The sequence below is a fragment of the Monosiga brevicollis genome, genomic scaffold (assembly GCF_000002865.3).
Source record: "Monosiga brevicollis MX1 MONBRscaffold_37 genomic scaffold, whole genome shotgun sequence".
Classification (NCBI taxonomy): Eukaryota; class Choanoflagellata; order Craspedida; family Salpingoecidae; genus Monosiga; species Monosiga brevicollis.
Window position 1 is genome coordinate 302,297 of NW_001865074.1, and position 17,201 is coordinate 319,497.

General features: G+C 55.9%; 3 protein-coding genes across 3 annotated transcripts; 2 read left to right on the forward strand and 1 right to left on the reverse strand.

Annotated features, from left to right (window-relative positions):
- Window positions 1-411: 411 nt before the first annotated feature.
- On the reverse strand, window positions 412-7,495 carry MONBRDRAFT_29704 (uncharacterized protein; the record flags this gene model as incomplete). The annotated part of the gene is made up of 7 exons (XM_001750164.1): window positions 412-600; window positions 770-1,605; window positions 1,714-1,981; window positions 2,190-4,307; window positions 4,428-7,098; window positions 7,198-7,246; window positions 7,360-7,495. 7 exons carry the CDS (start codon window positions 7,493-7,495, stop codon window positions 412-414), a joined length of 6,267 nt encoding a protein of 2,088 aa, XP_001750216.1.
- A 1,132-nt stretch (window positions 7,496-8,627) lies between these two features.
- MONBRDRAFT_34459 (uncharacterized protein) lies at window positions 8,628-9,825 on the forward strand. Its single transcript, XM_001750120.1, has 4 exons — window positions 8,628-8,699; window positions 8,968-9,045; window positions 9,123-9,244; window positions 9,348-9,825. Exons 1-4 carry the CDS (start codon window positions 8,679-8,681, stop codon window positions 9,490-9,492), a joined length of 366 nt encoding a protein of 121 aa, XP_001750172.1. The 5' UTR covers window positions 8,628-8,678; the 3' UTR covers window positions 9,493-9,825.
- Window positions 9,826-10,130: 305 nt separating this feature from the next.
- MONBRDRAFT_34460 (uncharacterized protein) lies at window positions 10,131-16,414 on the forward strand (the record flags this gene model as incomplete). Its single annotated transcript, XM_001750121.1, has 16 exons — window positions 10,131-10,314; window positions 10,451-10,542; window positions 10,623-10,883; window positions 11,669-11,785; window positions 11,960-12,259; window positions 12,429-12,653; window positions 12,795-12,957; window positions 13,050-13,261; window positions 13,405-13,551; window positions 13,606-14,031; window positions 14,070-15,021; window positions 15,206-15,352; window positions 15,443-15,599; window positions 15,751-15,806; window positions 15,922-16,013; window positions 16,226-16,414. The coding sequence occupies 16 exons, from the start codon at window positions 10,131-10,133 to the stop codon at window positions 16,412-16,414; spliced, it is 3,720 nt and encodes a 1,239-aa protein (XP_001750173.1).
- Between the last annotated feature and the right edge of the window lie 787 nt (window positions 16,415-17,201).

Consider the following 17,201-nt stretch of genomic DNA (forward strand, 5'->3'; position numbering starts at 1 on the left):
TAGTTGCTGCTTGGACCAACACGCTTGTTCAATGCAAGCCATCACCGCACCGACTAGCGTCGCTCAGTCACCAATGACTTGGCTCTATCAGGCTATGCGATCGTGACGACGACGACGACGCGACGACGCCAACGCCCACGGCGATCAAGGGCGTGTGACTGGAACCCGTCGTCATCATCATCCGCGTTTCCCATCAAGCGAAAAGAGGGTGTGTGGGTGGGTAGGACAAAATCCTCTCAAGCCCAAAACCACACACAAGAAAATAAAAGGAAATTAAGGGAAACAAAAGGAAACAAGACACGCCTTTGTTCTTCAATGCGTGTGTGTGTGTGTTGGGCCTAGCAGAGAATGTCAGCACTTTTGACGGGATTTGGGACACATATAGGAAAGAGGAAACCAAAAGGAGGGGGGTTACAGGGCGGTGTGGCTGAAGCCTTCAAAGACTTCGGAGGGTCGCTTGTGCAGGGTCGACGGCGCTTCTGAATATTCATATTCCGTCTCCGTGGTCGCGTTCAGGTTCGGGGCGCTCGAATATTCATAGGCGTTGTCGGACACATTCAAGTTGCTGCCAGCCGAGTACTCGTACTCACTTTGATTCAGCTGTGGATACACCCACCAAAGCGACACGAGGGTGCATGGTGAGTCGAGGCATCCTCTATTCTGAAAAACAAAAACAAAAACAAAAAACAAAAAAAAAACCGCTCCTTTTCTCCATTGCCCCTGAGTTCCTCATAACAACAATTCAAGAGCACAATCTGGGTCGACAAACCTTGGGGCTGGCCTGCGCACTGATGGGCACAGGCTGCTCGTACATGTTCTTGGGATCCTGGTCCACAAGCTCATAAGCACTGGTGCCAGCAGTGCGACTGCCCTGCACAACCTGCTGGCCTTGACCTGGAACATCATAGGCGACGCCATTGACGGGCACGGGCTCCTCGTAGACGCCGTCGGCGGGCGCGGGTGGCGCCAGCGAGGGCCGCCCATTGGTACTCACGGACATTGAGTACTCGTACGCGTTGTCACCTTCCTCGGTTAGAAGCACAAACACCTTGGACGGCACCACCAAAACACCATGCTTATCGGGGCAGTTGAAATAGGTATGACCACCCACGACACCATTGTTGTTGCCCAGGGGCTGATCGAGGTGTACACCACAACGCAAGTGACGCTTCACGTGATGGGGCCCATAGAATCGCAACATGCCCGTGCCGTAGCCCGTCACAGTGACCCGGGCTCCCACGTCGCTCGACGTGGCCACACGTGTCGAGCTGGCGCCATCCAATACATCCTCATACTGGTTGGGCATTTCTGCTGAATTTTGCACTTCCAGATAGTCGTTGGCAGGATTGCTGCTACCTCCCTTCTCCTGGTTCTTGTCAAATCGTACGTCCACATAGGAGTTGGCCACCGCCGTCTTGGTAGCGGACGCAGCCGGGGATGCAGCCGAAGCTGCACCAGCGCCTCCCTCTTCCGCGACGTCAATCTCCCCGAGGCGCTGTTCCAACTCGCTAAACGTTGGCCGATCTTCGCGCGTGAGCGCCCAGCACGCGTACATGACTTTGTACACATCGCTGGGACAATCAGGCGGACACTCGAGTCGATAACCTGAACGCAGCCACAATCACAATCGCCCATGAGTACTCGATGTCACGCATCAAGATGTGAAGTGGCAACGCAATCAAAACATTTTGCCAGATGACAAAAGACACGCACCGTTGGTCACCTCGATCCACACGCGTTGGTTGTTCCAACCGGTATATGGCATAGCCGCCTTGGTATACACCTCATACATCAGCACACCAAAGGCCCACACATCGCTCTTCTCGCTGAACAGATTTTGATTGAGCGACTCGGGGGCGGTCCAGCGCACAGGTACATTGCCACCCCGCGAGCGATAGTAGGCATCATCCGTGCTCTCACGGGCCAAACCAAAATCGGCCACCTTGGCCGTCAGCGATGCCGACAACAGCACGTTGCGCGCCTAGCCCACAATCAAATCCCCAGTATGTACCCGACCATCCAATGATGAAATGAGCGATGAACGAACGAAGGATGGCCAAAACACAGCCGAGTCAACGAAAACAAACAAACGAACAAACAACAACAACAACAACAACAACAACAACAACAACAACAACAACAACAACAACAACAATAACAATAACAACCACAACCACAACAACACTTACGGCCAGATCGCGGTGAATAAAACCGAGCGAGTGGATGTGGGCCATGCCGCTGGCCACCTGGCGGCTCCAAGCCACTTGCTGGGCCGGTGTACACGTCTTGTTCTTCACGTAGTCCTTCAGAGACCCGTTACGCATGTGCTCCAGGACCACGTAGATGGGGCGGCCCTTGGTGATGACGCCAATGAGGCCCACCACATTGGCATGCTCCATCTGTGCCATGACCAAGGCCTCCTCAAGCAGTTCCTCCCGCTCGTTGTCCAGAGCGTCTTTGCGGAGGGATTTGGCGGCAACCTGGATTTCTGGGGCCTTGGGCTCACTGAGAGAGGCCTCATAGACGATGCCAAAGGCGCCTTGACCCAGCTCACTGAGGACAATGAGCCACTCGCGATTAAGCTCGCGCGGCTCCTTGGAAAGCTGCATGTTTGAATCCTGCTCGAGGCGCGCTTTGAGGGCGTGAAAGTCGGCCGCCTGGTTGGCACGAGATCGCATGGCGTACAGAACGATGATGGCTAAAATGATAATGAGAGCACCCGCACCGGAAGCAGCGCCCACAATCACCGACGACGTGCCCGAAGCAGCTGATTGCGCCGCGTTGGCGCCCGCACCGGCCACTCCCTCCACCAATACCACCAACACGCAAGGGGTGGCAGCATTGCCTGAGCTATCAGTGCCAGAAACCTGAACCCAGGTCTCAGTATCGGCGGCAAACTCAAAGCTAGTCACGTTGAAAACGAGCTCGATGCTCTCACCCGAGTTATCGGAGACTGTAACCTCTCTCTCCAAATCCACTGTGACAGATGCATCAGTGGTAAGCTGCGAGATGGTCGCTGTGGGACACGTGATCTGTGGCGGGGTTTCATCTGTCACGTAGATGAAGACCACGCATGTGGCCTGATTGTCATGATCATCCATGGCAATGGTGGTCACGTTCGCGCCTGACTCGAGGTACGAGTAGGACTGGCTGTAATACAAAACAGTGACATCCTCGACCTCATCGTTGTCGAAGATTTCACTCTCCAAAGGAGACACCTCGTTCTCGGCAAATTCTGCTTCACCATTTGTTGCCGTGGCCGGCACGACCTTGCTCACACTGCGGGGGCAACCAGGTACAAAGCGAGGCGGCTCAATGTCCACCACGTTGAAAATATACGAGGCCGTGGCAAAGTTGAGGTCATCATCTGTGGCAGTGACTGTGATGGTGTGGCCGTCGTCATCGATTTCAAGTTCTGTGCCATTTTCAGGGCTAATCACAATATTGCTCAAGGCTGAAGCGTCCACAACCTCGACGCGCTTGCCGTTCAACAGGATTGTCGTTTTGTCGTTGGTCGTGGTCGTGATATGGTATGTAAAGGTAGCGTACGGCTTTTCTGGATCTGTCACGAGTATCGCTTCTCCGGATGCAAGGTCGGTGCTGGAAATGACCGGGGGATTCGGGTCAAAGTCGACGATTTCTAAGAGCTCGGCGTTGTCGTTGTCGTCCGCGTGGAGCGTGTAAATGAATTCAAGCTTGAAATGCGCATCAATCGTGGCGAGAGTCACCTCGCGGGTCTTAGGATAGCGTACGCGCAGCGAGACGGACGAGAAGACAAAGTCGACATCGAAGCTGGGGCTGTAGCCGCTGAAGACTTCTGTATTGTCGATGGCGTTGTAGCTCACCACGGCGCTCTCAAGCTTATACCAGCGATCCTCCAGATAGGGGGCTTCGTCACCATTGGTGGGCTCCTGGATACCGGAGAACATGATTTCCACGACGGCAGGAATGTCCGTGTCTCGCAGGTAACGGTTTCCCTCGTCCTGTGCATCATCCAAATAGACACGCTTGTTGGCATACTCGTCAATGGCGAGCTCGACGTAGAACTGCATTTTGTAGGCATCCTCCCGCGAACGAATGTGGATGCCATGGATGAGCGCAGACTTGAGAGCTGTCAAGGTGAGGAGATTGGTCATCTGATTGACAGAGGCGGTCAACGGGTCGATGGGCGTGTCCAGGAGGGTGAAGGTCTTTGTCTTCAGGTCGAGCAGCCCCGATGAAAGGCTCACGGGCAAATTGGTGGTGTGCAGCACCTGTTGCTCCAGCGCAACGGTCGTCTGTGGCGAATCAAACTGGTCAATGGGAATCTAGACAAGCATGGGTCAGCGCAAGAGCGCGCCGCATGGTCAGTGAGATGGGCGGAGGGAATGGGCCAAGGTGCCAACGCGTTAAACAGAGCACACTTGGATTGTGGTTGAAGCGCATACCTCAAAGACACATGCCGCCTCGGCTTCATTACCGCTTGCGTCCGTGGCCGTGTAGCGCACAAAGTATGGTGACCCATAGACGGTGAGGGTAGAGTTGGGCTCGGGCTGATTCTCATCGGGAATGGCCTCGGTATCCAGGTCGACATTGTCGACGGCAATGGGTACTTCCCAGGTCACAAACACACTGTCGGTGCCGAGCGGAAGGGTGGCGTCCTGGTTGCTCTCCAGGTTGAATGTTTCGCGAATATATTGGAGAATTTCGCTGGTTTGCGGGCAATCGATGATGCGTGGTGCCGTGCTATCGACGTTGGTCATTCGCGATGCAAAAGTGGGGTCATTAAAGACGAAGATGAGTCGGTTGTCAGCACCGGCCTTGTAAGTCGTGGCGCCATCATCAAGCAGGTCTACGCTGGACTGGATAAAAAAGTTGATGGCCGTGACGCCAACAGAGTAGAGGGTAACGCCGTCATCGAAAATGTCGTCCGGCAGCTGAATGGGTAATTCACCCGCGCTGTGGATGCAAGCACCATCGGCCGTGCTCCAGAGAGTGCCGTTGCCAACGTTCATGACCCCGTCAATGAGGTTGAGGGTGAGCGTGGTAATGCCAGCGTCAATGTACGTCGGATTGGCAGCAGCCGACTCGGTGCACCATTCCAATTGCCATGTGACGGTGATTTCAGTGTTGTTGGGCGAAACCTCGAGGGAGAAGGGAATGTTGCCAATGTCCGTGTTGAGATCGTTGACGACGCCAAAGTTGAGGGTAGAGTTTTGAATCAGGGTGGCATTAAACTCAGGGAGATCTGGCGTGATTGAGCTTAGGGTGGCAGGGGCCAGGAAGATGTCGTATTGGGCACGAGCGCGCTCGAGGTGATCGATGACTGAGGAACCCATGGAGAAGCCCTGTAGGACGGTAAAAGAACGCTCACAGCGGAGCTCGCCGCGGAGGGCAGCGTGGGTCCACATATAGGCAAAGGTGTATGGTTCTTGACGGGGTTCAAGGCTGACAACGCCAGTGCTGACACCGAAGAAGGCGTCGTCGGTGTATTCTGCGTCAAGCGCGGCGTCAACATCATCGTCAAGTCCTTGCACGGTGACAGTATCGGCGATACCGTCGCCATCAGTGTCAGGAAAGGCAAACTCGACGGCCTCACGGGGGTTGCTGTATTCGAGGGCCGAGGCTGGGCAATCGAGCGAGGGCACGAAAAGAAGAAGGTCGATCTGTGTCGTGCAGCCACCGACAAGGGGGCTGCCGTCCACAACACACGAGGCAAATCCATCATCGACTGCGAGAACGAGGGCGTAGTTGCTACCAGGCAGGTAGGTGGTGACCGCCGTGGCGCGTTCGGTGGTCGATTTGGCCGGAAGAAGGACATCAATGCGAACAATGCCGACGGCGTCGGCGACGGGGCTAGTGAGGATGGTGAGCGGCGAGGGACTACCCACCTGGCCTTGTGGGTAGACGGAGAAGACCGCTACATCAGGGTCGCGCACTTGGACATAGTTGGTAAAGAGGATGCGCTCGGCGGTGGTGGTGGCAGTGGAGACGAGGTACTCTTCGGTAATGTAGGCTTCGTCGTTGGCGTCTGAGACGTGGATGGGGGTTGGGGGCACCGAGTTGTATTCGCAGGCGTTGGCATACTTGTTCCAGACGGTACCGGGGTTGCAGGTGCGGCAACCCTGGCGAAGGTACACCTCAGTTGTGTCGGCGACATTGGTCGCCTCGGTGTCGAGGTCTGGGGCGTAAGACGTGAAGATGCGGCAGCTGAGGGTGCTGGTGTCAAACTGAAACCCAAAGCAGCCATGGGCAGTGCCGGGGGCAGCGTTAATGTCGGCGCACTTGGCAAAGCAACCTTGTTTGTTGCTGACAGGGGCGGTGACGGGGGCGATGGTGCTACTGGCGATTCCTCGGCCACGGGCAGCAAAGTAGAAAGGTGCAAAGTCGCTGTTCTCGGACATGGCGCAGGAGAGGCAGCGGTCGGGGCAGTTTCGGAAGCAACTGGCCTGGCCCTGTTCGTCGGTATAGCCGACCATTTCTCCGGCGACGCAGAGGCGCTGTGTGTCGGCGGGCCAAATGTACAGAGGGTTGTTCAACGTCAGGCTAACGCCTAGGCCGATATACAAGGCCCGGGTGTTGAAGGCTTGATCGACCTGCACTGCGTAGCTGTTGATGTAGGTACTGCCCTGGTACACCTCGGAGAGTGAATCAATGTACAGTACATCATTACGCTGCGGGGAGACTAGTTCATCCGTATCGACGGCTTGGTGCAGGCGGGCGGGATTGGTGAGGTTGACGCCAGTTTCACCGTCATTTTCGACGGGGGTAAAGACGACATCGACCGGGCGACCGGTGGCGGATTCAATGCTGCCCGCAAACAAGGGGGAGACGGGGTTGAGGTGGCAGTTGGCGAAGCGGTCGTCAAAGGGTAGGAGGGCACAGGGCTGGCAGTAACCAGAAACACCGCTGGCAGTGTCGGGGGTCGTGCCCTCGGGTACGCCGTAACCGCAGAGGCCCAATTGACAGGTATCGCTACAGTACAGGCCGGCGCTGCATTCGCGATCGCCGGTGCAACCCGGGAAGGGGGTGTCACCAGGGGAGTAGTCGATGGCGCCGCCGGTGCACATGAAGTTGCTGGAGGCTCGAGTAGCTTGACTGAGGCTACTTGCATCGCAGCTGTGCAGCGCAGCACGGTCAGGCCCGGCCGGGTCCGTGGATATGAGCTGTGGCAAGAAATGGGCGAGGGACCGGCCAAGTCAGAGACGCAGCACGTACCTGGTGGTGTAAACGGTGTTTTGATCGAAGCAAAAGTAGAGGTTTGATTCTAAGGGTCGGTTGACATTGGGATCGACACGCCTCCTGAGTGAGACAAGTTTGTTGCGTATAGGTTGCTGCTCGCGAGCGAGGCGGGCCGTGAACCGTGGTGAGGCAACGTACCGTCATCACAAGTACCCGAAATGGACTCGGGATCTTCAAGGTAAGAATAGGCAAGTGGATCGGCATCGTTGCTGGCCTGGCACCCCGCCATCCAGGCGCAGGCGATCAAAAACAAGAGGCCTGTGGACCACCGCATCCTGACAATGTGCAGCAAGGATCCTGGATCGAGCGCCACCCGAGGGCTTGGGCCTTGTCAACGAGTCCCAATCAAAGGTCAGAAAAAAAGAACGACAGAAAGTAGAGGAGAAAATGCAGCACGAAGAACGGAGCGAGCCCCAAACACGACACTGCACAGTGCAGCGAGGGCCGATCACGAGGAGGGGAGGGGAGGGGAAGGGAAGGGAAGGGCGTTCAAGCCCTCGCGGTAAGGGAAGATCTCAACAGAAAAATACAATGTCATTAAAACCTTACGCCCCCTTACTTACAGTTACCAATACACTCGTACACCCAGCTCCTTACCGCTAATGCGAGGACTGCTTGTGACAGAGAGAACAAAGGAATGAGAGAGAGAGAGAGAGAGGAGAGTTTGAGAGAGTTTGAGAGAGAGAGAGTTTGAGAAAGAGAGAGTTTTTGACGATAACACGAAAGAGTCAGCAAACAAAGAGGCTGGACAAAAAGGCTGTTCCTCCCATGGACACACACATGGTCATGTGCCAAACCAGTCTCAACGAAACGGTGCAGCGTCGAGGGCCGAGGGCCGAGGCGAGGGCGTCGTGGTGGTAGTCGCATGAGGCCCAGCCAGCTTTGCAGATCCCGGCCGTCCGTAAGCTTGTTCAGTCAGTCAGTCAATCACAGTCAGTCAGTCAGTCAGTCAGTCAGTCAGTCACAGTCGCTTCGGGGAGAACGCCTTCTCGTCTCTAGGGCTCAAGCGCGCCATCGGATGACGTGCCGTCAAAACCTGTAGGACCTCGCTGTTTTGTTTTGTGTGACAACAACACGCAAGCAAAAAGCGCAAGGAAGACTCTTTGAGTCATTCAGTCGGTCATCCTTTACGAGTCAACACAACAACACGGCCTTTTATTGTCAGATTTTTATTGTCAGATATTAATGTCAGATGGTCACTGGGGCGCCATTTGTCAGCAAAACTATGGGGGGTCAAAACGTACCGTTCGTTGGGTTAGAAGCGCATGGCAGACGTTGCAAAAGAACAATTGGTCAAAACCATATTTTTAGCTGTGAAACTATACAGATTTGCACCCGCGTTGGTACCATTGGGCGAGCCTCTCTTGTCGGTCACGGTGACTGGCAAGTGGCACTTTTCCATTTGCGATCGCTGTGTTGAAGTTGCGCTGCCAATTTCTCAACTCAGCACCGCCATCATGCCTGCCACCAAGAAATCCGTAAGTGTTTGGTGCACACGGGACTGTCCCGTCGTGTCGCCGAACACGGGCGGGCAGTGAATGCAAGGGCTCGAATGGTAGGCCGTTCTTTACGATGGCTTTGCCGTTCAGCTCATGGCAACTTTTTTTTCCCATCTCTTGCATCGTTTTTTTTCCTTCCCGCCCTTCCCTCTTTGTGCTGTGGCGGTGGCTCGTCGTGGATCCATCACGCGACCTCTCCAACACATACGCACGCATACCATTGCAAACGTGGTGGGCGGGACTGTAGGTCAAGAACCAGAAGAAGCAGTTCACCATTGACTGCGAGGTCGCCACCGAGGAGGGCATCATCGATCTGGCTGCTTTCGTACGTCTTGCCGCTTTTGCCATTGCCTTAAGGTTCACGCACGCAAAACTCACGGGGGGACTTGAACCATATCGCAGGAGAAGTTCTTGCAGGACCGCATCAAGGTCAACGGCAAGACTGGTGGTCTTCAGGGTGTTGTCGACCTGACCCGCACCGCTTCCGCCATCACCGTCACCACTGAGGCTCCCTTCCCCAAGCGGTAGGTTTTCTCTCATGGAAGCCTGTTCTGACCATCAATGCATTTGTGCCATCGCACCGTGCTCTCATCGGTCTCATGGTTGCAACTGACTATAATACGATAGTTACCTCAAGTACCTGACGAAGAAGTTCTTGAAGAAGATGCAGCTCCGTGATGCTTTCCGTGTGGTCGCCGTCAACGCCTCCACCTACAAGCTCAGCTGGTTCAACATCTCCGACGAGGCTGAGGAGGAGGAGGCTGACGAGTAAATCGTCCCTTGCCGCTTTTCTCAAAAGTCTGGCTCGTCCGATACCCCGCATGCTTTGCACGGCTGGGATTGGCGCCTGGAGCGTGAACAATTGGGTCTCCCGATGTTGTTGAATTGACCGTCGGTTGGCCATTTATTCCGTGTCTTTTTTTTTCTTTCTTTTGCCTTTTTTTTTCGATAGCTTTTGTTTGTGTGCATGTGTGCCGGTTGCTCGATGGTGGTCGTATCGCCACATGGCTGTGCCATTTGTGTGCGATGCCTCCCCTTGAGCCTCTTACGAGTTGATAAACGCAACTCGTTGGGGAAGAGAGACAATAATTTACCGGCTCTTGTCACATGCTTCTGCCCTCGTCCTTGCTGAAGGCTGCATCATGATTGGGGAACCATGGGAACGACCAAAACCTGCTTCAAAGAGAGAGAGGATACAGGTCTTCTCTTCATCATCATCCAAAGAAGAAGAAAAGCTCATCGAAAGAAAGAACGAACGAAAGCAATCTTCATCCCTTCACCACATGGTCGCTTGTCAGACTTTTTCGACCTCCTCTCTCTCTCTCCCTCTTCGCGTCTTTGGCCTCCAGAGCACGCACACACACGCCAGATCAGCGAGACAGCATCGCTTCTTGTGACCGGTCCGCGACCATGAGTGCAGCCGAGGCGCCGGCTGAGCTGGTTCAGGCTTGGCAGAATGCGGTCAAGCGTACCCTGTTGAGCTGGCAAACGCTCAAAGTGCTCGTTGATAACGAGGCTGGTGGCGAGGAAACCAGGGATAAGGCTGAATGGCTCTGCACGGTCACCGCTGATTGGATCTGCGAAATCCCCGACGGTGCGTGCTTCAATGCCTCCGTGTGTCCCCCACTTGCAACGCTTACGACCCCTGTGCCACGTCTTGAGATGTCCCGCTTTGATCCCTGCTCATCGGTGCGTCTCGTTGTGATGACGCCTCGCGCTGGCTCGTTCAGACCCCCCCACGGCCGAGGAAGTTGACGAGTATATTTGCGAGATTTTGCGTAACGAGTTCTCAGTTGTGTGCAGTGATGGTGTAGCTGTCGAGGTTCGTCTTGCTCGTCTCTCGCCCTGGCCGCTTAGCCTCTCGTCACAGGCTCATCTCCTTGATGCACTGTTGTTCCTTAGATTGCCAACGTGCTGTGCACCCTTTTCCGCGCTTTTCAGGCGGGTGACCAAAATGTGCTGGAGAGCCACCGTCCCGCGCCCGAGCTGAACCGTAACCAAGTCTCTATGATGCAAGGCACCACGGACCTGGATGATGATGAGGATCAAGGCCCCGCGCCGTCGCTGGTGCCTGCCAACCCCGCACCCACCAGCGCCCGGGCGGAGCGCATGGACGAGGATGGCACCTCGAGCGGCAATGAAGATTCTGATGGCTGGACCACCGTAACCCGCAAGCATTAGTGTCGTCAACCGTCTATGCCTCAGCTCATCTCGCCGGGCGCGGCTGCACAAGGTGCTACAGAGGCACCCAGGGATTGCCCGTGCTATGGCGTCGAAACCTGTTTATGCCCATGTTTGTGTGAATCGGCATGCCCCGCTCACTGGTCTCCAGCAAGCAACAAGTCAAAGGTCCTATGCTGGCAAAGCCTCCATAACGGACTTTGCATTCCCGGTGAACGGAAATTTTCGCGGAACGAGCGAGTAAACTGGACTGCTCCTGTGCCAAGCACTGAGATTGCCGGTCCTTGCCTTCATTTTACAATCGAATCATGTGTCCCCCTGTCCAGCCCTTGCGTTGGCTTCTTGGCCCAATGTCCCGTGCCATCACCTCTTCCATCTTCCACCACCAACGACAAACAGAACGAGAGCGAGAGAGAGTGAGAGAGTGAGACAGAGAGTGACAGTGAGACACAGAGAGTCAGAGAGAGTCAGAGAGCGAGACTGACAGAGAGAGTGTCAAGCATCATCACAAGAACGAAAGCAACTCTGTGTGACATTTTCCATTTTCTCTCTCTCGCTCTTTTTTGTTGCGCGCTCATTGCTTTCAAAAAACTCCGTTTGCGGTTCAGTGTGTGTTTGTTGCTGAAAGTGGCAGTGGCGACGTTTTAACCTGCCTGCCTGCCTGCCTCTGCTTTGGGTTGAATGCATTCATGACGCGGTTGGATCGCATGTGATAGGCCTCTTGATCGTCTTTGCTCTCGTGGTCTTTCTTTGCCTCTGCCCTTCAGCCTCCCGCCACCATGGTGGTCCACGAGAATCGCGTGCTGTTGCCACAGCAGCTCACCCCGGTCCGCTACAACGTGGAGCTCTCCCCGGACCTCGTCAACTTTACTTTTGGAGGCAAGGTAATGTGAACGCTGGCCCTGTACCGTGGCGCGCTCGGTCTTTCCTCTTGCATCGCCCGCAGTCTTTTGGCACCCTGTCGGTCCAGTCGTTCTTGGCGTTGGGTTTGAAGAAGCTTGATGTTTCGTTCTTACACGCCATTCTGCTCTGGGATGGCTGGTGGGGTATGTATGCAGGTTGTGCTCCACACGACCGTCAATGAGGCCGCCTCCTCTGTTCAGCTCCACGCGCGCGAGCTCAGCATCAAGACAGCTCATGTGGTGCAAGGGGGCAAGAAGATTGAGGTGCCCGAGTTCTCCATCAACCTGGCCAAGGAGATCCTGACCCTCCAGTTTGCCGAGACGCTGTCCCCGGGTGAAGCCGAGATCCACATTGCCTTTGACGGCATCCTCAATGACCAAATGGCAGGATTCTACCGCTCCAGCTACAAGGACATCAATGGAAACTCGAAGATCATGGCCACCACTCAATTCGAGGTTTGCAAGGCGGGGCGGGGCGGGGCGGGGGAAGGGTGGGGTTGACACTTGAACGCACCCGCTGCGGCTGGCTCGAGAAGGGCACGGCACTTGACCATGCATGGACGAGCCGAGCCTTCGACACAGCCATGGCTCACTTGGGCTGTGTTTGCGTGTCTCCTGCGTATAGAGCATTGACGCACGCCGTGCCTTCCCCTGCTGGGACGAGCCCGCCGCCAAGGCCATCTTTGAAATTACCTTGGTGGTCGACCAGCACCTCACTGCCATCAGCAACATGCCTGAAGCCTCCAACATTACTCTTTCCAACGGCAAGCGCCGCGTGGTCTTTATGCCCACCGTCAAGATGAGCACGTATCTCATCGCGTTTGTTGTTGGCGAGCTGGACTGTGTTGCCGTATGTCTCAATGTGGCCCCCCCCCTAATACGAAAGCCCCTCGCTTCCATTTGCCTCGGCTCATTGAGGCCGAGGAGGTCCTCTTAACTTTCAAGCCGTGCACCACACTGACCAGCCTTTTAATCGCTTGGCACTTCTTAGGGCGTTACAAAGCATGGCGTGCCGATTCGCTGCTTTGCCACGCCAGGACAAGCTGGGCGCCTTGACTTTGCTTTGGACACGGCGTGCCGCACGCTGGACATTTATGACGATTACTTTGGCCAGCCCTACCCTCTTCCCAAGCTGGACATGATTGCCATTCCTGGTGCGCATGCTCTGTACCAGGCATCTGCTGGCCATCCGTGGTGTTTGTACTCACCGTGTGCCGACTATGCTCCGCTCCATTTTTGTGTCAAGACTTTGCGGCCGGTGCCATGGAAAACTGGGGCCTGGTTACCTATCGTGAAGTGGACTTGCTCATTGACCCTCCCACGGCGACCATTGGCCAGCTCATCCGCGTCTGCACAGTCGTGACCCACGAGCTGGCGCACCAGTGGTTCGGAAATCTGGTGACCATGGCCTGGTGGTCTGGCCTCTGGCTCAATGAGTCCTTTGCCTGCTTCATGCAGGTAAGATTGGCAGAGCACACACGTCCCGCATTCATCTTGACGAGACTGTCAGCCATTATCTTGCCATGACGCAGATCAACCATGACCGTGTGCTTGGGGCAGCTCATTGCCACCGACCGTTTTGTTCTGTCTCGTGTCCGCAGACCTGGGCCGCACACCAGCTGCACCCCGAGTGGAAGCTCTGGGAGCACTTTATCAGCCACGACATGGGTGCTGCCTTGCGCCTCGATTCCCTGCGTTCCAGCCATCCTATCCAGGTGCCCATTCAAGAGGCCAAGGAGGTCGAAGAGGTTTGTGACCGGATACATGTGTTTTTCCCGACCAACCTCTCTGGGGCGTTGCAGGTGCTAATTGGACGAACGTGGGGCACGTCGCAACAGGTGTTTGATGCCATTTCATATTGCAAGGGTGCCACCGTGGTGCGCATGATTGCGGCCGTCATTGGAGAGGAGGCCTTCCAAAAGGGACTGCAAATCTACTTCAAACGCCATCAGTACGGCAACACGGAAGGCTCGGACCTTTGGGCAGCCTGGAGCGAAGCTTGTGGCAAGGACATCAAGTGCGTAGCTGCCGACACTGATGCAACGTTTCATGAGTATACTTTCTTTGTGTGTGTGTGTGTGTGTGTGTGTGTGTGTGTGTGTGTGTGTGTGTGTGTGTGTGTGGCATTGGTGATTCTTTCACCAATGCCACCGCCTTTGCTTTGCTTACCCAACTCACACATGCCCCTTCTTATCGTTGGTCCACTTATTTGCCTTCTTTCTTACCCGGTTTGGGCAGTGCACTGGCTGCATCATGGACCGAGCAGATGGGCTTCCCATTGTTGCGCGTGGCGCGAAGCGAGGAGGGTGGCAAGGTCAAGCTCACTCTTCGTCAGACTTGGTTCCTGGCTGATGGCTCCGAGGTCAAGCCTGAGGAGCAAAAGACTTGGCAATTGCCGGTGTTTGTACGCAGTGCATCACGCGAAGAGCCCACGCTACTCATGATGACTTCGGCCGAAGAGTCATTTATCATCGAGGGTGCTGCCGTTACCGACTGGGTCAAGGTGAATGCCAATCACACCACCCCTATGCGTGTCTTGTACGACGATACTTCTTTCAAGGGCCTGCTCGAGGCCGTCAGCAGCAAGGCGCTCAACGTGGCCGATCGTGTCGGTCTTCTGCTGGACTATCACAGCCTGGTGCAGAGCAACTACGCCGCTATCCCCAGCATTTTCCGCCTGCTCAAGGCCTACTCCAACGAGGACGATGCCGTCGTTTGGGACGCCCTCTCCACCGTCCTCATGGCCATGCACAAGGTGCTGCGTGACCACGAGATGATGGAGCAAAAGATGCGCGCCATGGCATCGGACATGGTTGATCGTGCTTTTGCCACCGTGGGTTGGGACACGACCCCTGGCGAGTCGGCGCTGACGCGCGCCAAGCGCACGCGTCTGGTAGAGCTGCTGGCCAAGTTTTCGCGTTCTGAGGACATCTTGGCAACGGCACGCCGCAAATTTGAGGCTGTTTTGGAGGACCTTGGTACCTCCGAGTGCCCTCCCGATTACCGCGTGTCGCTGTACTCCATGGTGCTCAAGAATGGTGACGCTACTACGTACGACCAGCTCATGAGTCTGTACGAACGCAGCGAGACCAACGCGCAGCGCGTCCAAGTATTGCACGCCATTGGCTTTGCACCAACCCAGGCACTCAAGCGTCGCACTCTCGACTGGACCACAACAAAGGTCAAGCTGCAGGACTTTTTCTACCCCATCAACAGCGGTACGTCCAGGAATTCATGTTTGCTTTCTCCCACTTGGACTGCTTTTTGTTGGTTGTGTTTGTGTCTGTGTTTGTGTTTGTTTGTGCAGGTTGCGTCCCAGTCGCGCCTCTGGCATGGTTCTGGGGCTCTTCGACCGCTCGACGCTCGACGCTGATTTTTGGTTTGGATGCATTGGCTTGATAGTGGCGAGTTCATCGCACGAAGGCCAGGTCTTGGCCTGGACTTACTTTCAAGAGAATTTTGAGCGTCTGCGGGAGAAGCTGGCCCAGGCCAACCAATCATTGATGCATGCGGTCATTGTCTACAGTTGCCGTGGCTTCAACTCGCGTGGTACGTTTGGCTGCCTGCCCCAAAGTCCCATTTGCGTCGGCCCCATGTCGAACCACGGCCTCGCTCACTGCTATCACCAACCTATTGTAGAGCGCGTCGAGGAGGTGGCCAACTTTTTTGGCGCCCACCCCGTGCGCGGCGTGGAGCGTGGTATCCAGCAAATGCTCGAAGGCATGCGCGTCAATGTCGCTTTTGTCGAGCGCCTTTTGGCATCGGAGGTGGCGACCGAAGAATTCTGGACCTCGCTGTAAGCGCAGCGATGCCCTGACCATCTTTGTGTGCGGGCACGCGGGTCCGTTTGGCCGTGTGCCATGATTGCTGTGCATGGGCTATGGCAGTTTGCTAGCCGGAAAGCCCAATTGAGCACGTTTTGTGAAGCTGCACGGAATGTGGCTGAGACCGATGAAGCGTACGCATGGGCAAGTTGAGCAATTCAAAAAGGTGAACAAGTCAGGTTCGATTACAAGTTGATCAGGGCCCGCCTTCAACCGGCGTACAGAAAGTGTGCCACCACACCCAGGGTTACAAGGTAGCCATAAATGACCGCCTGTGCGGTTGGGTCGGTGTAGGATTGCGGCTGGCTGAACATGTTGACGGCCCCAGTCGCAAGATTGGCTACCAGAAAAATTGGCAAAAGGGCACGACCGAGAATGTGCAGCGTGTGCGAGATCCACCCGCGCGACTGGAAGGGAGGCCGAGTGACAGGATATGAGGCACTACACGGATTGCTGTAAGCAGGTAAGCAGGTCGGACCGTACGGACATACCTGGAGCCAGATGAGAACCAGCATCATGCTCAAGCCTAGAGCAAGGCTGCACAGGGTGTAGGCGGCATTGCCCTGACCACGATTAAGCGACAGGTGATGCGTTGGAGGTGAGATTGAGAACAAGCAAATGCACGGGCGAGGGATGGGGCATGGGCTGCTACAACAGAGATGGCGTGCGCGCGGCAGCGCGTACCAGTCGTCGCGAGGGCACAAATGACAAGGTGCTGGCGCAGGAGGCTGCAAAGATGAGAAGAAATGAGAGTGCCGCGCCGCGGGCCAAGCCAGAAACCCCGTGACGATGCAGAAAGGCCACGATGGTATAGAGGGCCCACATGGGGATGATGCTGGCCAGGCCTTCGCGGTTGGCTAGCAGCCAGCCCTCGCGCGAGGCGTGTAGCATGAGGTCACGGCCTTGCATGCATTGCAGCCACCATTCGTAGACACCGACAAGAAACATAGCAGCGAGGGCTTCGAGCGGGGTACCACGCAGGGATCGGGTGAGGAGGAGGACGGCGGCGATGGTGAGGAAAAAGTTCCAGTGCAGGCCGTATTCATCGACCGGGTGCTGGTAGCCGAGGAGGGCAACGGAGAGGGTACGTCCGAGACCCAGAACAAGGCAGAGAAGGGCCTTGGGGGCCACGCGTGCAAAAGGACGGGGCCGATGGGTCAAGGCCGAGGCCATGATGATGCCAGCGGTTCCGAGGTCCATGAGGGAGAGGTGTTCGACGGCGGTCTTGGCATACATCCGAGGCATGGCCGGGGTATCAATGGCCAGGATGGCAGCCACCGTCATCAGAATGACGAGGCCACGATATTGTCCGAGCCATGTGGCCGTAGCCAGGGTTGCTCGGTCTTTTAGGTTGGGGCGCGAGAGCTGACCCAGGACGGCAACGAGGAGGAAGCCCAGCGCGATTAGATTGAGGGGCCAGCTCGTCTCGTTGGTGGTCAATAGAAGGGTGGGCACTGCAGCAACGGCCAGGATCTTGCCAAAGCGGACGGGGCTGACTACTTCCACCAGGCTGGGCAAGATCTGTGGCATGTGGATTGGAAGCATGCCGAACGAAAGGGGAGGGAGGCAAAGGG

Excerpts from the sequence above, each read along its gene's own strand:
- MONBRDRAFT_34459 (XM_001750120.1), top strand. The coding sequence starts at position 8,679 with ATGCCTGCCACCAAGAAATCC. Across the intron at positions 9,046-9,122 it reads TCATCGATCTGGCTGCTTTC|GAGAAGTTCTTGCAGGACCG; the intron begins GTACGTCTTGCC and ends ACCATATCGCAG. Across the intron at positions 9,245-9,347 it reads GAGGCTCCCTTCCCCAAGCG|TTACCTCAAGTACCTGACGA; the intron begins GTAGGTTTTCTC and ends ATAATACGATAG.